At 40.4% G+C, this 26,397-nt stretch overlaps 4 protein-coding genes across 8 annotated transcripts; 2 read left to right on the top strand and 2 right to left on the bottom strand.

The window, feature by feature from the left end:
• The first annotated feature begins 794 nt into the window (after positions 1–794).
• LOC103435269 (extensin-like) lies at positions 795–4,446 on the top strand. Its single transcript, XM_070821924.1, has 3 exons — positions 795–3,356; positions 3,725–3,837; positions 3,924–4,446. Exons 1-3 carry the CDS (start codon positions 795–797, stop codon positions 4,294–4,296), a joined length of 3,048 nt encoding a protein of 1,015 aa, XP_070678025.1. The 3' UTR covers positions 4,297–4,446.
• LOC139195773 (phosphatase IMPL1, chloroplastic-like) lies at positions 3,632–9,801 on the bottom strand. 3 transcript variants are annotated; one of them, XR_011580718.1, is made up of 6 exons: positions 9,753–9,801; positions 6,195–6,283; positions 6,012–6,110; positions 5,261–5,362; positions 4,711–4,909; positions 3,632–4,128 (listed from the first exon to the last, which is right to left on the bottom strand). XR_011580718.1 is itself a non-coding variant. In XM_070821274.1 (5 exons), exons 1-4 carry the CDS (start codon positions 9,787–9,789, stop codon positions 5,261–5,263), a joined length of 327 nt encoding a protein of 108 aa, XP_070677375.1. In that variant the 5' UTR covers positions 9,790–9,801; the 3' UTR covers positions 4,437–4,909. The 3 variants fall into 3 exon arrangements, 1 of the variants encoding a protein (XP_070677375.1); XR_011580719.1 differs by lacking the exon at positions 3,632–4,128 and adding an exon at positions 4,437–4,592; XM_070821274.1 differs by lacking the exon at positions 3,632–4,128 and having other exon boundaries at positions 4,437–4,909.
• Positions 7,970–9,485, top strand: LOC103435483 (protein PHLOEM PROTEIN 2-LIKE A2-like). 2 transcript variants are annotated; one of them, XR_011580717.1, is made up of 3 exons: positions 8,387–8,416; positions 8,761–8,871; positions 8,958–9,485. XR_011580717.1 is itself a non-coding variant. In XM_070821273.1 (2 exons), exons 1-2 carry the CDS (start codon positions 8,408–8,410, stop codon positions 9,328–9,330), a joined length of 579 nt encoding a protein of 192 aa, XP_070677374.1. In that variant the 5' UTR covers positions 7,970–8,407; the 3' UTR covers positions 9,331–9,485. The 2 variants fall into 2 exon arrangements, 1 of the variants encoding a protein (XP_070677374.1); XM_070821273.1 differs by having other exon boundaries at positions 7,970–8,416; positions 8,761–9,485.
• On the bottom strand, positions 9,698–14,298 carry LOC103419826 (phosphatase IMPL1, chloroplastic). 2 transcript variants are annotated; one of them, XM_029102959.2, is made up of 11 exons: positions 13,831–14,290; positions 13,273–13,340; positions 12,885–13,018; positions 12,389–12,477; positions 12,015–12,072; positions 11,865–11,917; positions 11,372–11,470; positions 11,110–11,223; positions 10,360–10,461; positions 10,081–10,159; positions 9,698–9,951 (listed from the first exon to the last, which is right to left on the bottom strand). In XM_029102959.2, the coding sequence occupies exons 1-10, from the start codon at positions 14,134–14,136 to the stop codon at positions 10,115–10,117; spliced, it is 1,068 nt and encodes a 355-aa protein (XP_028958792.1). In that variant the 5' UTR covers positions 14,137–14,290; the 3' UTR covers positions 9,698–9,951; positions 10,081–10,114. The 2 variants fall into 2 exon arrangements, with proteins under 2 accessions (XP_028958792.1, XP_028958790.1); XM_029102957.2 differs by lacking the exon at positions 10,081–10,159 and having other exon boundaries at positions 13,831–14,298.
• Positions 14,299–26,397: the final 12,099 nt, after the last annotated feature.

Genomic DNA, 26,397 nt, shown 5'->3' with positions numbered 1-26,397 from the left:
TTCAAAAATTTATTATTGAGCTAGATTATTCTAATACTCAATTCGTAGGTTGATGTTGATTTTAGAAAGAAAACTACTTGCATGTGGTCCAATATCTTAGTGAATAGGGTGTTGGGTTTCCACTCATGCCTCTCGGGTTCGAAACTTCTCATGTCCCCTAAATTATTGTAATAGTTTTGAACCCTCCCCTCCTTAATAATAATAAATTTAACAAAAAAAAAACAATAGAACTCATTGACGTTGTTGAATTTATTATATCCTTCAATCAAGTTTTATTGTTCTTTATTCTCTTAATTATCAAGTTTTATTGCTCTGCATTATCAATCTTAGACTTATGACTGCAAACACGTACATTTGCGTCTAAAAATTTGAGATGGATAATATTTAAGTAATGTTTGTATATCTATTTTTAATATTAATTTTTAATGATATTTCATGTAAAAATAAACTTTTTATGTATTTAACAAATTCTTTTTATACATATCAAATACAAAAAGTTGGGAATCCAAAAACTTGTGCAGAAAATTCTTAGGCCAATCTAGTGATTTCCCACATGGTAGAAATTCCAAATTAAAAGAAAAGGAATCCATGCTTGATATCATGCTTTCCCACATAGGCGAAATTCCAAATCAAAAGAAAAGGAATTCATGCTTTCCCACATGGTTGAAATTCCAAAGTAAAAGAAAAGGAGTTCATGCCAATCTTGTCCTCTAGTGACTTGTGAAATTGACTAGTTTAGACCTGTCTTCCTATCTATATAAAGTCAAAACATGATTGAAGAACTACATAAAGAGATGGGGAATGTTTTCTCAAGTCCGCCCCCTCCACCGCCACCCCCACCACCCCCGCCCCCTCCCCCACCGCCGCCTCCGCCCCCACCACCCCCTCCCCCACCCCCACCACCACCCCCTCCCCCACCGCCTCCCCCACCGCCGCCGCCCCCACCACCCCCACCCCCGCCGCCCCCACCCCCACCGCCGCCTCCGCCCCCACCGCCGCCGCCCCCTCCCCCACCGCCGCCTCCGCCCCCACCACCCCCTCCCCCACCCCCACCACCACCGCCTCCCCCACCGCCGCCCCCACCACCCCCTCCCCCACCGCCGCCTCCGCCCCCACCACCCCTTCCCCCACCCCCACCACCACCGCCTCCCCCACCGCCTCCCCCACCGCCGCCCCCACCCCCACCCCCACCGCCGCCGCCCCCACCCCCACCCCCACCGCCGCCTCCGCCCCCACCGCCGCCACCCCCTCCGCCCCCACCACCACCCCCGCCCCCGCCTCCCTCACCGCCCCCTGTCCCACCACCTCCGCCCCCACCGTCGCCACCACCACCACCACTGCCGCCCCCACCCCCTCCCCCACCACCGCCTCCCTCACCGCCCCCTCCCCCACCGCCTCCCCCACCACCACCCCCACCCCCACCCCCACCGCCCCCACAGTCGCCACCACCACCACCACCACCACCACCCCCTCCCCCACCACCACCGCCGCCCCCACCGTCGCCACCACCACCACCACCACCCCCTCCCACACCACCACCGCCGCCCCCATCCCCTCCCCCACCACCACCGCCGCCCCCACCCCCTCCCCCACCACCGCCGCCCCCACCATCGCCACCACCCCCACCCCCTCCCCCACCACCGCTTCCCTCACCGCCCCCTCTCCCACCACCTCCGCCTCCCCCACCGCCCCCTCCCCTAACGCCTCCCCCACCACCGCCACCACCCCCTCCCCCACCACCGCCCACAACCCCACCGTCGCCGCCCCCTCCCCCACCCCCACCACCCCCGCCCCCTTCCCCACCCCCACCCCCACCACCGCCTCCCCCACTACCTCCGCCCCCACAGTCGCCACCACCACCACCACCACCACCTCCCCCACCACCACCGCCGCCCCCACCGTCACCGCCACCACCACCACCACCCCCTCCCCCACCACCACCGCCACCGCCACCCCCACCCCCACCCCCTCCCCCACCACCGCCTCCCTCACCGCCCCTTCTCCCACCACATCCGCCCCCACCGTCGCCACCGCCAACACCACCACCACCGCCGCCCCCACCCCCTCCCCCACCACCGCTTCCCTCACCGCCCCCTCTCCCACCACCTCCGCCTCCCCCACCGCCCCCTCCCCTAACGCCTCCCCCACCACCGCCCCCACCCCCACCCCCACCCCCTCCCCCACCACCGCCTCCCTCACCCCCACCGTCGCCGCCACCACCACCACCACCCCCTCCCCCACCACCGCCCCTTCTCCCACCACCTCCGCCCCCATCGCCCCCTCCCCCACCGCCTCCCCCACCACCGCCACCACCCCCTCCCCCACCGCCGCCTCCGCCCCCACCGCCGCCGCCCCCTCCCCCACCACCCCCTCCCCCACCCCCACCGCCCCCTCCCCCACCACCCCTTCCCCCACCCCCACCACCCCCGCCCCCTTCCCCACCCCCACCCCCACCGCCCCCACAGTCGCCACCACCACCACCACCACCCCCTCCCCCACCACCACCGCCGCCCCCATCCCCTCCCCCACCACCACCGCCGCCCTCACCCCCTCCCCCACCACCGCCTCCCTCACCCCCTCCCCCACCACCGCCTCCCTCACCGCCCCCTCTCCCACCACCTCCGCCCCCACCCCCTCCCCCACCACCGCTTCCCTCACCGCCCCCTCTCCCACCACCTCCGCCTGCCCCACCGCCCCCTCCCCTAACGCCTCCCCCACCACCGCCCCCACCCCCACCGCCGCCCCCTCCCCCACCCCCACCACCGCCTCCCCCACAGTCGCCACCACCACCACCACCACCCCCTCCCCCACCAGCACCGCCGCCCCCCCCGTCACCGTCACCGCCACCACCACCACCACCCCCTCCCCCACCACCACCGCCGCCCCCACCCCCATCGCCTCCCCCACCACCGCCTCCCTCACCGCCCCCTCTCCCACCACCTCCGCCCCCACCACCCCCTCCCCCACCATCGCCCCCACCACCAACAACCCCACTGCCACTGCCCCCACCCCTGCCTGCATCACCCCCACCCCCACCGTTGTCGCCCCAACCGCCGCCCCCACCACCATCGCCCCCACCACCACCACCCCTATCATTGCTAACCCCACCACCCCCACCGCCCCTACCAACCCCGCCCGCATCTCCGCCCCCACCACCTTTGCCCGCATCCCCGCCTGCACATGAAGCCAAGCTGAGTTCCTCTAACCCCGCGGCCGTAGGAGCACAGCAGGTGAATCAGCTCCCACATAACTACAAAGCCATTGTAAAAGATTCCGACTCACCTATCAACGAGCCCTCCCCTAGAGAACTCCTTGAGGAGCTCCAAAAAGGAATTTTTTTAAACGAAATGAAAAAGGTGAAATTCTTGCATCCAACTTTCTGACAATTTTAAATTATTTTTCCTCTTTGTTTTCCAATTACTACGTAAAATTGTTCTAATTCTTAGTAAAGGGTAGCTCCAAATGAACAAAACTAAAGCTGCAAGTCATCGAGAAATGATTTTTGCACGCTCATTTTCTCCCTTTGGACACACTTGTTTGTTTATAATGCCTTTGAATATTTGTATAAACCAAAGGAGAATCAAAGGACATAAATAAAACAGGGTGCGCAAAAGAAAATAGGTGTGCAAAAGAAGAAAATGGGTGTGCGGAAATCATTGCCTTAAATATAGCAAAAGATCAATTCTTAGTACAACTTGAAAATATGAACAAACTGTTATTGCAGAAATATTGGGTTGATAAGAATTCCAACAACTGTTTTACGGTGTATGCAAGAGATCTCTTGATCACTTGGGGCGGAGATGGTCGTTACTGGCGCTGGAACACCGTAGAAGACGGGTATCAAAAACTTCAATCCGTATATCACAATTGGTTATTGATAACTGCTATATAGTAATCGGTCCTAACTTAGGGTTTAAATGCAGTGATGACCGCATTGATGCTGCTGAACTGTTAGATGCATGTTGGCTAGAAGTGCACGGGAAGTTTGAAACCGCATACCTGTCACCCGGAACTCTCTATGAAGTTGTGTTTGTGGTCAAGCTGAATGCTAAAGAATATGGATGGGAAGAACCAGTCGAAATCACTCTCGAAACCCCTGCTGGTGACAAGCACACTCGTAAGGTTGATCTGATGCAAAAGCAGAGAGGAAAATGGGTTGAGATCCCAGCCGGCGAATTTAGAGCATCGCCTGAGCAGTATGGCTACATGATTTTTTCACTCCGTCAACTTAGTGGGCAATGGAAGAAAGGGTTTGTTATCAAGGGTGCCGAAATTCGTCCTAAAACTAATAAATAAGTTACAGAGTACTCGGCAACTTTGCTTATGAGCAGAGAAATAACGTTCTAGTTTTTTTTTTTTTTCCTTTTAATGAAGCAAAATTAAAGGAATGTATATGTAAGAAATGATGGGAATAGAATAATGAAAGGGAGATACAATTTTAACTACTGCCCAAAATTCACATTTTTCTTTCTGCTTTAGTAGAGTGACTGCAGTGATTTCACATAGGATCAATTCTTGACCAAAAAGATCGATCCATCAACGTTATCGACAATTATTTCTGAATTAGATCAATTCAAACCTACTCCACTTGCCTAAAGCAACATAGGAAAACATGTTATGCTGTGATTAAAACCCTAAAGCAATATTCATATCAGCAAAGGAAGACATGCTGCAATAAAATCTATAATGTGCGCTTGAAATGTGACTTACAGCGAACGTCACCAATGCAACAATGAGAGACCACCATCCTGTGGAAGATATGTTCTCGGCACGATTGGCAAAAACAAAGAAAAAAGAACTGAGAGGTGCATCAAATGTCTGTTGTGTAATCTTCGGGCTTGTACCACAAAGAGAAATCGATTTCTTTGCTCTTCAACTTCTCTGTTGCAGGTGCAATCCTCTCTAAAAGCTGCATTTTACAAGAATTAATTCTAGAATTTTTTTATTTAAAACCACTAGTAAATTTAAAATGATTACAATCTACGGCATCTGCTCTACTACTCATTCCCCCCGACCTACCCTAACCTGAAAATTGGAGAAAGGGAAAGGAAAGCTTGCCACTTCATGAGTAGAAACATACATCAAGTTAAGTAAACTGAATTAGCCCTTGACTCTCCATAAATGATTATATAACTAGTGAACAAGATTAGTGGTAGTAATGGAAAGGCAATGAAAAGTTAAGATCATGCATATATAACCATGGTTTGATCTTAACACTTGAGATTCTGTAATTAGATTCTGGATAAAGCAGAAGACTAACCTAGCCATGCAGCACACCATTGGATACCAAGACAGATCTATCAACTACAGAAAATTTTCCACCATCCATGCACGTAACCTTTCCTCCAGCCTCTTCAACTATCTGCTCAAAATTGCAATACCAAATTCTATGAATAATTAAAATCACCCATCTGGTCACCATGATTCTGCTGAGAGACAAGTGAACTATAATTTTCATGCATCAGTTTAAGCATCTTGTCGCGAGATTGTCTGAAGCAGCACTTCCAAAGACTTGCCATAAAAACATAAAAGATATATCTAATGACAGAAAGTCTATTATTTGTATGTTCTTCCCGTACAAACTATTCATACTGGAACTGAACTGTCAATTGGTATATTATTTTGTTACGTGCTTGATTTCCGATGGATACTTTGAGTTATCACAACTCTTTCCAAGTATTAAGTTCATCTAGAAAAATTAAAAAAGAACTAAACCATGCGTAACAAAGTATCAATTATTAGTTAGGCTCTCGTAACTAAGTAAAAACAAAAACATATTGAAAAGAAAAACCTGAACAATATATTATATAATGCAAATAAAAAATCAGACCAAATTGCCTTGGGGGGAAAAACTAAAATTGAGAGAGCAAACAAAATTCTCTGCCGATGTATTATGTTTCAACAAAACCAAAACATGAAGGTATTCAATTGAGTATTATAACAATAGACTTCCAAATATTATTATTACACAAACACCTAACACATGAGTTTGTGAGAAAACAAAATATTACCAAAACACCAGCTGCCATATCCCACGGCTTTAGTCGATATTCCCAGTAAGCTTCTACAATCCCGAGAGCTACATGGCACATGTCTACTGAAGGGGAGTACTGGAAAATCAAATAGATATCTTAACATATAATGGAATCATGCAGGCAACATGTCAAATAAAATCTACTATATGTGATCAGTACCACGGCAGCAGCAACAGGTTTTCCTTGAAATAAAACTCCAACAGAAACTGCAAAGCTAGGATAACCATGTGCGAAATTTGTTGTTTCATCTACGAAGATATCAGAGGTTAGATAAGACAAAACTAAGAATTGTCAGGTTACTCTTATAAAAGGTATCTGGATATAAAACGCTACCCCAGCACCACCCTAATAGCTCATTCCAATTTCATAACAGCCATCAGAAAGTTCATCTCTAAACATTCCTATATGTATGAGTATATGAACTTCCGGCTATATACATAAACATATATTTACTAATTAAGTAATTTTGCTACTATTAGTTATGGAAAAAGTAAAAGTCAAAAGTATTGAGGCAAGAATTATGAAGGCTGAAAAATTTACAGTAAATAATGTTCCGAAACACCAATTTCATGAAACCATATCATACTTGATGGAGAGAGAACCAAAAGAGAAATATAAACTGATTTTTTCCAAAAGTTTTCATTACAATAATTTCGGGAGCATGTATAACCTACATGCCTGCAATTCCCCAATACAAAAGTGCCACCTGGACAATGACTGACAATTACTGAAACCTTCTACTAAGTATTGGCCCATTACAATCGAACCCCATACTTTTAACACCTTACAATTACGCCTTTAAACTACCTTACACTTTAGTCCTCACTACTATTAACTAAAATCTCACTGTGACTAAGGCAATCACGATTAGTTCATAACAATACCTTCCCCTTAAAGAACCTTGTCCACAAGGTTTCAGAGAGGAAATGAGGGGTATTTGGCTTTGAACTCATCAAAATCCTCCCAGGTCGCCTCTGATTCCTCTTGCTATTGCCACTGTACTAGTAATTGAACTCCAGCAACATCTCTTTCCTTATAGATTCTCCTTGCCAACACTGCGACAAGTACATTCCCTACCAACCCATCTTCAACAACCTGTGGCAGGACAGTCTGTGGTGTCACTCTAGTTCCCAAGTGTTTCTTCAATTGACTCACATGGAACACAGGGTGGATTTTTGTGTTTGGTGGTAGGTTCAGTTTATAGGCCACATTTCCAACCTTCTCACAAATCTCATAAGGACCGTAGTATCGTGGCAGAAGCTTATGGTAGTTATGAGGAGATAGGGTCTGCAATTGATAAGGAATCAGTTTCAAATACACAAAATCCCCAACTTTAAATTGCCTCTCCATTCTTTTCTTATCTTGCTGCATCTTCATGCGATTCTGAGCCATTTCCAGGTTGTGTTTTCAAATACACAAAATCATTAATGTTGTTGAATTTATTATTTTCTTCAATCAAGTTTTACTGTTCTTTATTCTCTTGATTATCAAGTTTTATTGATATGCACTCTCAATCTTAGACTTATGACTGCAAACACTAGTACATTTACGTCTAAGAATGTGAGATGAATAATATTTAAGTAATGTTTGCATATTTTTTTTAATATTAATTTTTAATGATATTTAATGTAGAAATAAACTTTTTTATGTATTTAACAAATTCTTTTTATACATATCAAATACAAAAAGTTGAGAATCCAAAAACTTTAGCAAAAAATTCTTAGGCCAACCTAGTGCTTTCCCACATGGTCGAAATTCCAAATTAAAAGAAAAGGAATTCATGCTTGATATCATGCTTTCCCACATGGTCGAAATTCCAAAGTAAAAGAAACAGAGTTCATGCCAATCTGGTCCTCTGGTGACTTGTGGAATTGACTAATTTAGCCCTGTCTTCCTATCTATATAAAGTTAAAACATAATTGAATAACTACATAAAAAGATGGGGACTAGGCGCTCTCTGGGTCAACACTCTAGCCCATTGCCCCCGCCACCCCCACCTCCGCCCCCACCCCCGCCCCCGCCCCCACCTCCGCCCCCGCCACCACCACCGCCCCCACCGCCCCCACCACCCCCACCACCTCCCCCTACACCATAAGCTAAGTTGACTCCCTCTACCATCGCAGCCGCAACAAAAGCAAAGCTAACTCCCCCTAACCCTGCGGTTTCACTAGAAGCAAAGTCAACTCCCCTACCTCGCGGCCGCACCAGAAGCAAAGCCAACTCCCTCTAACCTCGCGGCCGCAGGAGCACAGCAAGTGAAATAGCTCCCACATAATTATAAAGCCATTGTAAAAGATTCTGACTCACCTATCAACGAGCCCTCCCCTAGAGAACTCCTTGAGGAGCTCCAAAAAGGAATTTTCTTAGACGAAATGAAAAAGGTGAAATTCCTGCATCCAACTTTCTGACAATTTTAAATTAATTTTCCTCTTCGTTTTCCAGTTACTGCGTGAAATTGTTCTAATTCTTAGTAAAAGGTAGCTCCAAATGATCAAAACTTAAGCTGCAAGTCATCGAGAAATGATTTTTGCACGCTCATTTTCTCCCTTTGGACACACTTGTTTGTTTATAATGCCCTTGAATATTTGTATAAACCGAAGGGGAATCAAAGGACATAAATAAAACAGGGTGTGCAAAAGAAGAAAATGGGTGTGAGAAAATCATTGCCTTAAATATAGCAAAACTCTTGGTACAACTTGAAAATATGAACAAATTGTTATTGCAGAAGTATTGGGTTGATAAGAATTCCGAACAACTGTTTTACGGTGTATGCAAGAGATCTCTCGATCACTTGGGGCAGAGACAGTCGTTACTGGCGCTGGAACGTAGAAGACGGGTATCGAAAACTTCAATCCGTACATCACAATTAGTTATTGATTACTGCTATATAGTAATCGGTCCTAACTTATGGTTTAAATGCAGTGGTGACCCCATTGATGTTGCTGAACTGTTAGATGTATGTAGGCTAGAAGTGTACGGGAAGCTTGATACCGCATACCTGTCACCCGGAACTCTTTATGAAGTTGTATTTGTGGTCAAGCTGAATGCTAAAGAATATGGATGGGAAGAACCAGTCGAATTCACTCTCGAAACCCCTGCTGGTGACAAGCACACACGTAATGTTGATCTGATGCAAAAGCAGAGAGGAACATGGGTTGAGATCCCAGCCGGTGAATTTAGAGCATCGCCTGAGCAGTATGGCAACATGATTTTTTCGCTCCATCAACTTGGTGGGCAGTGGAAGAAAGGGCTTGTTATCAAGGGTGCCGAAATTCGTCCTAAAACTAAAAAGTAAGTTGCAGAGTACTTGGCAACTTTGCTTATGAGCAGAGAAATAACGTCCTAGTTATTATTATTATTATTATTATTATTTTAAAGAAGCAAAATTAAAGGAATGCATATATAAGAAATGATGGGAACAGAATAATGAAAGGAAGATACAGTTTTAAATACTGCCCAAAATTCACATTTTTCTTTCTGCTTCATTAGAGTGAATGCAGTGATTTCACAGAGGATCAATTCTTGACGAAAAAGATCGATCCATCAACATTATCAACGATTATTTCTGAATTAGATCAATTCAAACCTATTCCACTTGCCTAAAGCAACATAGGAAAACATGCTATGCTGTGATTAAAACCCTAAAGCAATATTCATATCAGTAAAGGAAGACATGCTGCGATGATTTATATTATGTGCGATTGAAATGTGACTTACAGCGAACGTCACCAATGCAACAATGAGAGACCACCATCCTGTGGCAGATATGTTCTCGGCACGATTGGCAAAAACAAAGAAAAAAGAACTGAGAGGTGCATCAAATGTCTGTTGTGTAATCTTCGGGCTTGTACCACAATGAGAAATCAATTTCTTTGCTCTTCAACTTCTCTGTTGCAGGTGCAATCCTCTCTAAAACCTGCATTTTACAAGAATTAATTTCTAGAATTTTTTTATTTAAAACCACTAGTACATTTAAAATGATTACAATCTACGGCATCTTTTACAAGAAACTATAGCACTACTCAGAGCTCTGTTACGGACTTACAGTAAGCATCTGCTCTACTACTCACTCCCCCGACCTACCCTAACCCAAAAATTGGAGAAAGGGAAAGGAAAGCTTGCCACTTCATGAGTAGAAACATACATCAAGTTAAGTAAACTGAATTAGCCTTTGACTCTTCGTAAATGGTTTTATAACTAGTGAACAAGATTAGTGGTAGTAATGGAAAGGCAATGAAAAGTTAAGATCATGCATATGTAACCGTGGTTTGATCTTAAAACTTGAGATTCTGTAGTTAGATTCTGAATAAAGCAGAAGACTAACCTTGCCATGCAGCACACCATTGGATACCAAGACAGATCTATCAAATACAGAAAATTTTCCGCCATCCATGCACGTAACCTTTCCTCCAGCCTCTTCAACTATCTGCTCAAAATTGCAATACCAAATTCTATGAATAATTGAAATCACACATCTGGTCACCATGATTCTGCTGAGAGACAAGTGAACTATAATTTTCATGCATCAGTTTAAGCATCTTGTCACGAGATTGTATGAAGCAGCACTTTCAAATACTTGCCATACAAACGTAAAGGATATGTCTAATGACAGAAAGTCTATTATTTGTAAGTTCTTCCCGTACAAACTATTCATACTGGAACTGAACTGTCAATTGGTATATTATTTTGTTACGTGCTTGATTTCCGATGGATACTTTGAGTTATCACAACTCTTTCCAAGTATTAAGTTCAACTAGAAAAATTAAAAAGAATTAACCCATGTGTAAGAAAGTATCAATTATTAGTTAGGCTCTCGTAACTAAGTAAAAACAAAAACATATTGAAAAGAGAAACCTGAACAATATATTATATAATGCAAATAAAAAATCAGACCAAATTGCTTTGGGGAAAAAAACTAAAATTGAGAGAGAAAACAAAATTCTCTGCCGATGTATTATGTTTCAACAAAACCAAAACATGAAGGTATTCAATTGAGTATTATAACAATGGACTTCCAAATATTATTATTACACAAACACCTAACACATGAGTTTGTGAGAAAACAAAATATTACCAAAACACCAGCTGCCATATCCCACGGCTTTAGTCGATATTCCCAGTAAGCTTCTACAATCCCAAGAGCTACATGGCACATGTCTACTGAAGCTGCACCGAGCCTTCTAACACCCTAACCATTATAATGTAGGGATAAAACCAAGGGGGAAAAAGAGTTAAAGTCATAAACAAGAAGAGAGAGATGGAAATAGGAAGTTTATTAATCCTAAACCTAAAGCTCAAATAAAAATTGCTTAGCACTAAAAAAGAAATGTTATTACCCTGCTGACGTCGGTGAACTCTTTAAATAACTCTATGTTGGTGATCCATACGTCATCATGTTCATAACCAAATCCAGTAACAAGAAGAGATCGTCCCACCTAAAATATGGAAGAGTATGAGCCTCAGTAAAATATAAAATGGTTTCTCCTTTACAGAGTACACGAAACACATGAGATTGCTCATCTTTCTCTATTATACCTTTTCTAGTTTCTAACTTGCTACCTTTATGCCTAACATTCTGGTGGTTGTTGGAATTTCTGAAGAAAATTGGGTAAAAATAATCACAGCCTAAGGTATGTTATGGTTTTGTACTTTTATTTATTGCATTCTAGTACGAAGGAATAGCAATAAGTGTCAATCAAGATACCACTGCAAATATTCTGGCATCCCATAAGATCAGACTTAGTCATCAACTGAAAGTACCATGATTCAGCATAGTTATAGATTAAAAAAAAAAAAAAAAAAAAATCTTCTAACAAAAGAAATACTAACCTCATCAGTTTGGCTCACGTGAATTTTTTGGCCATTACAAAATGCTCCCCCTCCTGTCATAACACAGATTATCAATCGAAGCTCAACGTCAATAGTACACTTATAAAATCAAATAAGGCTAAGGCAAATATTTAGACAGAACTTCCATACCAGCACTAGCAGAAAAAATGCGGGTATTCCAACACATAGGGCCCCCAACGAACTCTACCTGAAAATATAAACGGAAAACCAACATGTTAATTTTCCACTATGTCAGTCATAGACATTACAGTATAAGATGATTTTTGGTCCACATCCTAACAGTTCGAGCTTTTGAAAATAATGGTAAACATGGCAACAGAGTAAGAGATCCTGAGCTCAAATCATTGCATAGCAACCATGCTATGTAAGTTGAAGACACTTTTTACTCTAATAATGAGGCCCACATGTGAAGGGGAGTACTGGAAAATCAAATAGACATCTTAACATATCATGGAATCATGCAAGCAACATGTCAAATAAAATCTACTATATGTGATCAGTACCACGGCAGCAGCAACAGGTTTTCCTCGAAATAAAACTCCAACAGAAACTGCAAAGCTAGGATAACCATGTGCGAAATTTGTTGTTCCATCTACAAAGATATCAGAGGTTAGATAGAACAAAACTAAGACTTGTCAGGTTACTCTTATAAAAGGTATCTGGATATAAAACGCTACCCCAGCTACTACCCTAAAAGCTCTTTCCAATTTCATAACAGCCATCAGAAAGTTCATCTCTAAACATTCCTATATGTATGAGTATATGAACTTCCGGATATATACATAAACATATATTTACTAATTAAGTAATTTTGCTACTATTAGTTATGGAAAAAGTAAAAGTCAAAAGTATTGAGGCAAGAATTATGAAGGCTGAAAAAAATTTACAGTAAATAATGTTCTGAAACACCAATTTCATGAAACCATATCATACTTGATGGAGTCGTGAAAAACCCAATATGCACAAGCACACCTATACTGCACCTTAGAAGATACTAACCTAAAGGATCAATGCACCACATATAATCAGATGATGCATCTCCAGTTATTCCACCCTCCTCTCCAAGAATAAGGTGATCTTCAAAGTTCTTTCTCACAACTTCTAAAATTGTGGCTTCACTCTTTTTATCTGTGCTGCAAATGGTTTTCATATCACACGAAAATTCATGCTAGGCTGTTATAAGAATGAGAACGGAACACATGCTAAGTGAATTTTCCTTCATGATTAGTGAACCTTGCTTGTAAAAGGTTCAACCTTTACATGTAAGTTTCAACCTCTACATGTAAAGAGTCAAACTTCTAGTCCATTCTAGATAGTGTTATCACTACAAGCCAATTGAAGCATCAAAACATACACACTAATGAAAGCATGTCGATTCAGTTCTTACTCAGTGACCAAGTCCGCTACTCCTTTATAGGTGATATTCCGAGGCTTATTAACAGCATTCATCACAACCTGAAAAGAGACGGAGATAACATAAGCTATAAGAAGTTCATGATGATTCAGTAATGGACAACACGGCAAGTATTACACATAACGCGACGAATCAACATACTTTCTAGCAGCAAAACTATATCATATTATATCACACCGGCAATGTTTTTCTCCTTTAATACCTCTTTTTTGTGGAAATATTTTGACCATGTGTAGTTGCCAACTCCTATCAGGATGAAATTTAACAACTTTCCTTCCCAAACATATATTAAGCGGGAAAAAAAGGCGTTGCCAGAGTAAAATAACACACTCTCAGAGTAAGCAAAGGCATGACCAAAAGCCAACAATGCTTCCAAAATCAAATTACCATACTCAACAGGATTAAAAACAAACAAAAATTCAACCATTCCCCACAAGAATCAAAAGCAAATTCCATCTGGATTCTTCTTAAATTAAATTATTTACGCAATGCCGGCACATTGAATTACAAAAACAGAGCTAAAGAGCAAACCTCAGCGCCAGTCTTAGCGGCCTTCTCAACCACTCCAACGAGCTGACCAATTGGAATTGGTCCGGTTGATTTGGCGCCAACTTTCACATACAGCTCGTGGTTTGGAATTCCAGACAACACGGCCTTTGTGCAGAGACTTCTCGTCGGTTTGGCAATCGAAAGTCCAAATCTTTGAAACCCATGTTGCAATTTTTGCTTTGGATTCAGAAAAAGTGAGTAACTTGGTCGATTGGGAGGTAAAATTGATCTGGGTATTTGAGAAATTCTGAGAGGAACGTTTGTGGAGAAAACCAGGGACCTGCCCATTTGAACTGTATGAAGATTAGGTGCTGGTATTCCTCAGTATTATTTTGCAGTGTGTTTCTGCCACGAAATTTGCTAAAGGTAAAGGGTACCGGGTGAGGAAGGGGGAAGCATATTTTTGTGTTCCACACACTTTGGACACTTGTTCATCCCATTTTTCAACTTTTACCTTTTTCTTTTCTTTCTTTAGCTTAAACATTTATTTGAGCAGACTTCAATTTTCAGCATTATTATAAAAAATAAAAAAAAACTAATAAAAAATATATGAAAACCTTAAATTTTAACGATAAGGACAAAATAAAAGGTAAAGTTAATAGTACCAGGATTGACTTTTTAGTGTAAAAATATGGTTTTTCGTTAAAATGAACAGTACCGGGAGCTTTTCGTTAAAGTTCTCGTATAAATATAGTCCAAAGAAGTTAAAAGTATCTTTGAAAGAGATGTTAAATTTTAAATGGAATGATACGTAATTTGAAGATAGATAGAAGTTCTATCCGATATATCAATTCTACGTGAATTGTCATAAAAATTGTGTGCTACCAATTTTGGCATATAAAAAAATCTTATGCCTTTCTTATATTTTAAAAGTTTTGTTGTGTGAGTTCTAACAATGCAACACCAATCATAAATCATCAAAAATAGTTTTGATTGATTTGTTTTGAAGAGTGAGTTCTACAAATATTAATTGAATAAGGAAAAACATATGGGATGGAGCAGGAAATTTGACATTGCCAAATAGAGGTTCAAATGTGTAACATCTCATATCGTCCAGGGGAATGGATCCTATAAACCTTATATGTATATTCACATCTCTACCTAGCACGAGACCTTTTGAGAGCTCACTGGCTTCGGGTTCCATCGGAACTTCGAAGTTAAGCGAGATCGCGTGAGAGCAATCCCATGATGGGTGACCCACTGGGAAGTTCTCGTGTGAGTTGCCTTAAACAAAACCGTGAGGGCGTGGTCGGGGCCTAAATCGGATAATATCGTGCTACGACGGAATCGAGCTCAGGATGTGATGAGGGCTTGGGGCGGGATGTGACAATTTGGTATTAGAGTCAATCCCTGGGCGGAAGTGGATCATGCAAGGCCTTATATGTATATTCTCATCTCTACCTAGCATGAGGCATTTTGGAAGCTTACTAGCTTCGGGTTCCATCGGAACTCTGAAGTTAAGCGAGAATGGGGCTAGAGCATTCCTAGGATGGGTGATCCGCTGGGAAGTTCTGCTCGTGTGAGTTCCCAAAAATAAAAATGTATATTCTCATCTCTACCTAGCATGAGGCATTTTGGAAGCTTACTAGCTTCGGGTTCCATCGGAACTCTGAAGTTAAGCGAGAATGGGGCCAGAGCATTCCTAGGATGGGTGATCCACTGGGAAGTTTTGCTCGTGTGAGTTCCCAAAAATAAAATCGTGAGGGTGTGGTCGGGGCCCAAAACGGATAATATTGTGCTACGGTGGAGTTGAGTCGGGGATGTGGTGAGGGCCCGTGCTAGGTAAAGACCGTGAGGGCGTGGTCGGGGCCCAAAGCAGACAATATTGTGCTACAGGTGGAGTCGAGCCCGGGATGTGGTGAGGGCTAAAGACCGTGAGGGCGTGGTCAGGGCCCAAAACAGACAATATTGTGCTACAGGTGGAGTCGAGCCCGGGATGTGGTGATGGCCCGTGCTAGGTAGAGATGGGAACTCACACGAGCAGAACTTCCCAGTGGGTCACCCATCTTGGGAATGACCTGACCCCATTCTCGCTTAACTTCAGAGTTCCAATGGAATTCGAAGCCAGTAAACTTCCAAAAGGCCTCATGCTAGGTAGAGATGGGAATATACATATAAGGCTTACATGATCCACTTCCCTAAGCGATGTGGGATGTTACAATACACCCCCATTGGGGGCCCGACGTCCTCGTCGGCACACTTCTGGCCAGGGATTGGCCCTGATACCAAATTATCACATCCCAGCTCGAGCCCCCACCACATCTCGGGCTCAACTCCACCGTAGCACAATATTGTCCACTTTAGGCCCTGACCACGCCCTTACGGTTTTGTTTTTGGGAACTCATGCAAGCAGAACTTCTAGTGGGTCATCCATTCTAGGAATACTCTGGCCCCATTCTCGCTTAACTTTGGAGTTCCGATGGAACACGAAGCCAGTGAACTCCCAAAAGGCCTCGTGCTAGGTAGAGATGAGAATATACATATAAGCATGGAAGAAAATGCCGATAATATCGGCGAAATATCGCCGATATTATCGGTTTTTCGGGACATGGATATTCTAATTGGTATCTGAATGGTTTTCGGCCAAATATCGCGATATTATCGATAATATCGATAATATCGCGATATTTTGGAAATATCGCGACATTTTTTTGAACGGTGCAATCGGACTCTGACCCGAACGTCAGAGAAGAACGCCGGAGACGGTGTGCCTATTCCCGAGCCGATTTCGTCCCAAAAACCTTGCAAAAACACAATTTTTAACTTCAATTTCACATATAAACTTCAAATTTCACGCATGCAAGAGGTAATAAACGATTCAACATATGTGATGTCGGTTTAGGGTTTAGGGTTTCAATGGAATCTCACCTGAAAACTTGTTCAGCGGCGCACCGCCACAGACGACTGAGCCAACTCCGACTTCGCCAGAGCCACGATCAACGGCGGCGACACCCAGATATCAAGAGGGATTCGAGATTGTCGGACTGAGGAGCAGAAGGCCGTGGTGTGTGTGTAGGGGAATGGAGAAGAGAGATCGAGAGATCTCTGTGTGTGTGTGCGCGCGTGGGAGAAGGGAGAAGAGAGATCGGAGAAGGGAGAAGAGAGATCAAGAGATCGAGAGATCAAGAGATCGAGAAATCTCTGTGTGTGTGTGTGTGTGTGGGAGAAGGGAGAAGAGAGATCGGAGAAGGGATAAGAGAGATCGGAGAATGGAGAAGAGATATCGAGAGATCTCTGTGTGTGTGTGTGTGTTTGGGAGAAGGGAGAAGAGAGATCGGAGATCTCTGTGTGTGTGTGTGTGTTTGGGATAAGGGAGAAGAGAGATCGGAGATCTGTGTGTGTGTGTGTGTGTGTGGGAGAGAGAAGGGAGAAGAGAGATCGAGAAGGATCGAGAGAGAGAGAGACTGAGGTCGTGGTCTGCGTGTGTGATGTTTGTGTGCGTGCGTTGTGTGCGTGTGTGGTTGCGTGCCAAGTGTCATTTGTGTGTGTGTGGGGGGGGTTCCTCCTGTCAGGAGGACACATGACTGACTTAATATTCCTGACAAATTTTACAATTATTTTGACAATTTGACAGACTCACTCAGTATTCCCGACAAGTGTTACAATTATTTTGACAATTTGACAGACTCACTTTTACAATTATAATTTGTATTCTTTTCAGACCATGGATGGTGGTTTCATTCAAAACCGTGTGCCGATATTGTTTTAAAAGGTGGAGTATCAGAGCCATTGTGATATTCTTTCAAAGCTGCATTCTTTCAAGAGGTCGAGTATCATAGCCATTCAGAGCCTTTTCGATTATTTTATTTCCCTTACCCCTTTCAAAGTCATTCCAGATCCATTCCAGAGCTTGAACACAAAGGGTTCCATATTTAAAGTAAGTTTACAAACTTATAAATATATTCTTATAATTTATACAACAACAAAAAAATTTGTGTGAACTCGTATGTTAATTTTTTTAAGTAATTAATACTTGCATGTTAGTTTTTGTAAGTAATTAAGTAATGTTAACAATTACATGTTAATTTTTTTAAGTAATTAATACTGCATGTTAGTTTTTGTAAGTAATTAAGTAATGTTAACAATTACATGTTAATTTTTTTAAGTAATTAATACTTGCATGTTAGTTTTTGTAAGTAATTAAGTAATGTTAACAATTACATGTTAATTTTTTTAAGTAATTAATACTTGCATGTTAGTTTTTGTTGAAGGAATTATTTTGTGAAAAACATGTTCATTTAAGCAACATCAATAAGCATGCAATTAACAATTAAAGGCGGAATCATGCTAGCATGCACTTAAAAAATAAAACATTAACCAAGAAATTCAAAGCCTAGTAGATTGGTGAACCATGAATCAACTCAAAACAAAGTGAGTTGAAATTTATACCTTTGTAGATTCCTCTTTGCATAAGCAAAGGCTAATCACCCAAAGAGAGGGCCTTCATTCCTTGCATCTAAAATCTATGGATTTGGATGGAAGAATAGGTTTCTCCAAGTTCCCAAAATAGGGAACCTCTAAGTCTCTTCACCAAGGAGAGATTGGAGAAGAAATGAGTGACCTTGGAGTAGTGGGATTGCAAGATGCACCCCCAAGGTGGCCGGCCTCTTTAGAGAGAAATGGAGAGACATGTTCTCTCCAATTTTCTCCAAAACAAACCCTAATGAATTTTAGGCTATAAAGTCATATTTATACCTTTATTCATTTGAGTGGCAAACTTGTAAATAAGTCTAAGTTCACTACCCTTAGCATCATGGTCGGCCCTAGGGTATTTTTGGGCTAATTAGGCCTTTGTGAATCATTATTCATTAAGTTGTCATACAACTTAAGTCAATGGGCTTGATGTTCGAAGCCCATTGGGCCATAATGTCCAAAACTATCCCGAGGTCTTTAACGAACTTATTCGTTTGATTAATTAACATATTAATTAATCCTTGCCATAAATAAATGATTAAACCATTTAATCATTCTTACTCATCTCCATTGTTTCTTCAATCTCCACCTTACACGGTGTGCGATCCATTAGGTTCCTTTTAGCGAGGCAGTGGGCGATTAAAACCATTTTATATCGATTGTGAATTGAAACTTACTTTCAATTCTCCCTTTAGCGATTACACACGTTTAGGGCTTCCACAAACCATGAGTGACACCTTGCAGCATATCATGGTTACCCAAGCTAATCAGAAGAGGTAGAGAAAACCTATTCAGTTTGGGATTACAAATGCAATACGGTCTTTCTCTAATACAATACTCTTGACCACATTGTTTGGTTTGATAGTTTATTTATTCATGTCTACTATCCAATGTGATTCGTGTGCTTATATGATTACCTTGAATGTGATTTAGAACGACTTTTTTAAATCTCATTCATACTCTGGCCAGAGATTCTAAATCATATCATAGAGTATTCTCCCTCAAACAGTTTGAAGGTTAGAGATCCCTTGTTGCGCATTCACTTGCCTCCATGGCTAAGTGGCTTAACCCCAACGATGCAATGGACACCCGATGGGGTGACTTTGACATAATCAAAGATCAAGGACTTAACCACAAGACAACTATGATGCCTCAGGTCAAATGACTACTTTGCATTATCCCAACCATGAGTTCTCATGTGACATGAGTATGAGAACTCTTCGTTGATCGCGTTCAGTGAACTCATTCTCTACTGAGCACCTACGTACTTGTCTTGATGTCACACACACCAATGACTCGAGACTAGTCACTCTCCCTGAGAGAAGACATAGCACGTACCGATTTTGACGGACTGTCAATGCCCAATTGGCAATCCTATGATCAGGAACATTTAGGATGTGTCTACGAAAGAATGGTCTCATGAATCTAACTTCATTAGATTACATTCTCTCAATCACATATTCCTTGGACTTTATCGTTTAAGCATATAACATTTATATGAGACGGCTCAAACAATAATCTTTGCCCTTTATATTAAACTAGATTAGTTTAACATGTGAAATGTCCGTAAAGCATCATCACATGATTGGTTTTAGGGCACATTTCCAACATTTGTAAGTAATTAAGTAATGTTAACAATTACATGTTAATTTTTTTAAGTAATTAATACTTGCATGTTAGTTTTTGTAAGTAATTAATTAATGTTAACAATTACATGTTAATTTTTTAAGTAATTAATACTTGCATGTTAGTTTTTGTAAGTAATTAAGTAATGTTAACAATTACATGTTAATTTTTTTAAGTAATTAATACTTGCATGTTAGTTTTTGTAAGTAATTAATTAATGTTAACAATTACATGTTAATTTTTTTTAAGTAATTAAGTAATGTTGTATAATTATTCCCTAGGATTATTTTAATATGTTTAATGTTATTTATTATTTTATTTCCCTTACCATTTTCAAAGCCATTCCAGCTCCATTCCAAAGCTTGAACACAAAGGATTCCATATTTAAGGTAAGTTTACAAACTTATATTTATATTATTGTAATTTATACAACAACAAATAAATTTGTGTGGACTCGTATGTTAATTTTTTTTAAGTAATTAATACTTGCATGTTAATTTTTGTTAGTAGTTAAGTAATGTTAACAATTACATGTTAATTTTTTAAGTAATTAAGTAATGTTGTATAATTATTCCCTAGGATAATTTTAATATGTTTAATGTTATTCATTATTTTATTAATATTAGGTTTTATTATCAAATAGGATAATTATTCATTAATATTAGGTTTTTTTATTATCAAATTGGATTATTATTCATTCAATTAGATTATTATCAAATTGGATTATTATTCATTAAATTGGATTATTCATTAAATTGGCTTATTATCAAATTGGACTATTCATTAAATTGGATTATTATTAAATTGGATTATTATCAATTTGGATTATTATTCATCACTATGTTTTATATTAGGATTATTTTTAAGATAATTGGATTATTATTCATTAAATTGGATTATTCATTAAATTGGCTTATTATCAAATTGGACTATTCATTAAATTGGATTATTATTAAATTGGATTATTATCAAATTGGATTATTATTCATCACTATGTTTTATATTAGGATTATTTTTTTTATCAAATAGGATTTTTATTCATTAATATTAGGTTTTTTTTATTATCAAATTGGATTATTCATTAAATTGGATTATTATTAAAGTGGATTATTATTAAATTGGATTATTATCAAAAAGGAATATTATTCATCACTATGTTTTATATTAGGATTATTTTCATGAAACATAATTATCATCATTTATAGTAGGATTATTATCAAAAAGGAATATTATTCATCATTTATATTAGGATTATTTTTTTATCAAATTGGATTATTATTCATTAATATTAGGTTTTATTATTCCATATTATTTTTTTAATTACTTAAATTTTTACAATCATTTTCTTTACTTCATATTTAATTCTTCTGTAGAATAACTTTATTATTTAGGTTCTCTTATATAACCGTCATCACTACTATATTTTTTGGCCAAAAAATATTTGTCTAATTTTCATGAAAAATAAATGTAGGTACTTATACGATGTCCAGTGGAGCTACTAAACGTGATCCAGCTTGGGAACATGGATACCCAATAGACGGAAACAAACATGGCACAATTTGCAAATATTGTGGTCGGGTAATGAAGAGTGGCGGAGTGACACGACTTAAGTACCATCTTAGTGGATTAGATCCAACAAAAAATGTCCAACGATGCGATAATGTCCCCCCAGAAGTGAAGGCATTCATCAGCACATTATTAAAAAATAAAAAACAGCAGAAGGAAAAGATAACACAGGGAATGGAAAATATTCGAGCTGGGCTACGGGGAGAAGTCTATGGCCAAGAGCTTGACAGTGATGATGATGACGATGAGGACGAATGTGATGATGACATGGGACCTGAAGAACGACGCAGTTTGAAACAAGCATTACGTGCCTCCAAACAGTCAGCATGGGAAAGAGAACACCTTCATAAAATTCCTAATAGAGGACAAGGTTCCGGGACAAGTGGTGGTGCACAAATGAGACGGGGAGGCAGTCTTAGAGAATCACAACCAACACCACCAATAGCCCCAAGTTTATATAAGTCATCCAAAGCACGTCAAAAGAGTGTTTGGAGTTATTTCACTAGAGGTAATGTGAAGGAGGGAATGAGGCGTCTAATTAGCAAGTTCTTTATCTATGAAAATGTCCCTGCTGCGAAGGCATCATCACATCATTTCAAAAATATGGTAGTGGGATGTCAACAGGCCGGTGTTGGAGTACAACCTCCCACTCCCTATGAGATAAGAAACAAATATTTGGATATGGAGTATAAAGACATTGGCGAGTATGTTAACAAGTTGAGGTCAAAGTGGGAAACTAATGGTTGCACAATCATGTGTGACGGATGGACCGGCCCGACCAGATTGTCTATCATCAACTTCATGGTATACTCCAAGGGAAAGACAATTTTTTTGAAGTCTGTTGATGCTTCAGACCATATCAAGAATTACAAGTATATTTACAAATTATTGAGGGATGTAATCATGGAGGTGGGAGAGCATAATGTTGTCCAAGTCGTGACCGACAACGGTTCTACATTTGTCAAAGCTGGAAAAAAGTTAATGAAGCATCATAATGTGTTTTGGACATCATGTGCAGCACATTGTATTGATCTCATGTTTGAGGCAATGGGGAAGAGAGAGAATGTTGCTACTGTGGTCAAAAGAGCTAGAACGATCACAAATTATATTTACAATCACGGTTGGTTGTTGCCAAAGATGCGTGAATTTTGCAAAGGAGAAATTATTCGTCCAGCTACCACTCGATTCGCCACCAACTATATTGCATTAGACAGCATACTCAAGAAGAAAGCAGGGTTGAAGCAACTATTCACTAGTGACGATTGGGCCAACTACAATTTGAGCCGCTCAAATACAGGTCGTATGGTGGAAAGTATAGTGCTTGATCATGCTTTTTGGACTCAATCAGAACATGTGTGCCAAGTGTTTGAGCCTCTTTACAAAGTTTTACGGATCGTTGACACAGAGGTGTATCCTATTATGGGGGCAGTATATGAGTTGATGTGTGTAGTGAAGGATGAATTGGAAAGAAAACATGGTGCAAGGTGAGTCATAAAGATAATTGAAGACCGATGGTATAAAACATTATACCATGATTTGCATGCAGCATGTATAAATTATGTCATAATTTTGCAATTCGTTTCTTTAGTTGCATAAGTATTATTTCTCTTATTAGAGTATGTGTTTCTTTGAACAGCATATTATTTGAATCCCCGATACCAATACAGACCCGGTGTTGGAGATGATGGTAACCTTATACGTGCTGTACATAATGTATACTCTAAATTAGACCCTGCATCACTAGCAGTTGGCCAATTTGGAAATGAGGTAAACAATTACTTAAATTATAATAATTACTTTGTTGGATTAAACTAACACGATTTATTGAATTCAGCTAACATGGTTTAAAGATGCAAGAAGAACTTTTGGAGAACCAACATCAGTTGCTGCTCGAACAAATATGTCTCCTAGTGAGTATAAACATATTTCACTATAAGTTTATAATAGAATTTGTTGGAGTTATTAGGCTTATCAACATTGTTTTTCATTGTAGCTGAATGGTGGATCATGTATGGGACCGATGCACCAACTGTGAGAAAGTTAGCAATCAAAGTATTATCACAAACAGCTTCCTCATCTGCTTGTGAAAGAAATTGGAGCACATTTGCACTCATACACACAAAGCAAAGAAATAAGTTGGCTCATAGTAGCTTGGAAAAATTAGTTTATTGCTACTACAACATGAAGCTTCAAATTCGAGATAAGGAAGCAGAAATAGATCATGTCGACCGTGGGGACCCACTAGATGTGTTTGATATTGTTGGTGAAGATGATGATACAGAGGGTAACCAACTTTTTCAATGGATTAGACCTCTTCATCTAGATGATGATGAAGGCAACCCAGCTCCCAGAGTTGCTGAATAAGCACGTAATGAAGGGATAAATGTAGAAAGAGTATTAGAGGAGGAGGTGGGATCTAGCAGCGCTGACTCTTTGGACGAACTTTTGCGCCCAAGACCAAGAAACACTGGAATTCCACCTTCTTCCAATCCTACACAACCACAACATCGTGTTGATACTAATGATAACTTTAGTACAAGATCAGGAGACTCACCTACCACCGGAGGTGGGAATGATGAAGGACATAGTGGAGCTGGAGGTAGTGGAGTTGGAGGTAGTGGTGGTGGATATGGAAACTATTATGGACCACCACCTCCCGGATATATGAGCCCCTTCACTGGTGAGGCAAACTTCACGCATGCAACACATGATGATGACCATGGCAGTAGGCGGGCAGGACCAGGAATTGGTGCCATAGGGAATGACTATACTCGCAGAGAAAGAGGCAAGGGGATTTTGTCAAGTCAAGAAGATGACTCGTTATCTAGAACTTCAGACTCTGTTGGATTGGGAAGTAGTAACTATGGTTATACTCATAACCAACCATTTCCCTACCCTTCATATCCCATTCCTGTTGGGATGGAATCGAGCGACTCATGGAAACAATCCCAGACTCAATCTTCAAATGATTTTTCTTATGGACAACCTCAACCAATCTCGGATCCATATGGGTGGCATGTTAACAATTACATGCAAAACTATTTTGGGGATTTATCATTTGATAACTACTCTTCACAATACACTAATTCTACACGTAGAGATGATGAAGATAGTGAAAATTTTGAACCTCATAGAAACTCTATGTGGTACTAAAGTGTAAAATATTGTACTAATTCATTATATATAAATGATTATGGTGTGTTTAGACTTCTTTCATTAATTACTACATATTTTCTACACTCACAATGTTTGTCAGCTCGCTATATAATCAACTTGATAATGTTAAATCCATCATGCAATGCATTTCTTTCCAATTTTTTGTGATAAACTAATAGATAATTGACTAAATAAACATCCTACAAAGTTTCAATAAAAATTTCCAAGTTTTTCTTACAATTTCCGTGGTTTCCATGTAATTTTTATCGATATCGATATTTTACCGATATTTCCATCGATATTTCCGTGTTTTCGGACTACCGATATTTCCGATATTACCGATATTTTCTTCCTTGCATATAAGGCTTACATGATCCACTCTCTTGGACGATGTGGGATGTTACAAAATGTACATTTGACTTTTTCTTTTAACATTCCAATTGTGCATCTCCAATCATGCTCCCTATGTTATAGTAAAGTTTTAGCTAAAACTATCAAATGGTTATTTTAGTAGCTCTCTAAAAAAGTTGTACTCCTTTTTTTTGTTAAATAAATAATATATTAAAAGGGCAAAAGCCCAAAGAGAACAACAAATGAAAACTATGCAAAGAAGAAAATTCAAGGCACCAGCAAACAAAAGGGAAAACCTACAAACCAAAGTCTAAACCACACAGGGAAAGGCAACAAACAAGTTAGAGACTAAGGAGCAACAACATTCTAGTTATGGAAGACCCTTATGTTAATGGTGGAAGGTTTAACTTTCAAAGTACACAATCGACACTGAATCATATTGGTGATCAACTGAAAAACTATAGCAAAAGGTTTCCTACAGTTGTTAAAGATACGGTTATTCCGCTCACATCATATGCAGTAAACAGTGACTTGAGTCATAATGGCTATGAATCAATAATAAGCCAATAAGATTTAATGATTTATTTAAAATAATATTAAAACAATTTAACATTAATTAAGAGAACCACTAGGAGCTCCTTTCCCTCCCTATATTTAAGAGCTCCTAGATGAATTCTTATCTTAGAAGGTGGATAGGAAGCATGATTGGAGGAGTTGATTTTTTTTTTTTTTTTTTTTTGAAATCATCTCTAAATTCTAGTTAGGAGCTCATTCAGAGAACTCATTGTAGATGCTCTAACTATAGCCAATTTTGCTTTTAGATATGAAGCGTTAAGTTACGGAATTTGTTTGATGTTATATCACAAAAATGGTTAGATGATTGAATTTTGATACTAGAAAATCCTATATATCAATACCCAACTAGGAGCAATGTATACCTAAGGATTTTATCTATTATATATAAACTATAAGATAATAAGCATATGTTTCTTGCAGCCCATCTAGAAGAGCAAATATATAAGTGGCAAATAGTCTCCTAGAGTGATTTTTTTATCGCCACCATCTTCATGACTTGACAATTTGAACTTTGAAATGAAGCAGAGAAGCTTCTTCTTTGACCTAGATAACTACCCAACAAAGGAGTGGGTCAGCATGCCATGTGTCGCTAACTGATAGGTTTGCATGAGTTATGGGGAAGAGATCTCATTCGGATCTCTTTCACTAAATCCTAGGGATCCAGAGATTCGGACCCTTAAAATTTGATCTAACGGACAATTATTACAATTTTTAGAAGAACTCCCTATTTGTAACTATTAGATCAAATTTCAAGGATCTGGATCTCCGAATCTCCAGGATTTGGTGAGAGAGATCCGGATAGGATCTCTTCCCATTGTATAAGACTGAAGGAGTGGTGGTATATTTTCCAAGACAGAATGC

The sequence above is a fragment of the Malus domestica genome, chromosome 05, assembly GCF_042453785.1.
Source record: "Malus domestica chromosome 05, GDT2T_hap1".
NCBI lineage: Eukaryota > Viridiplantae > Streptophyta > Magnoliopsida > Rosales > Rosaceae > Malus > Malus domestica.
Note: the sequence above shows the minus strand (reverse complement) of the source record. Positions and strands in the feature narration are given on the sequence as shown.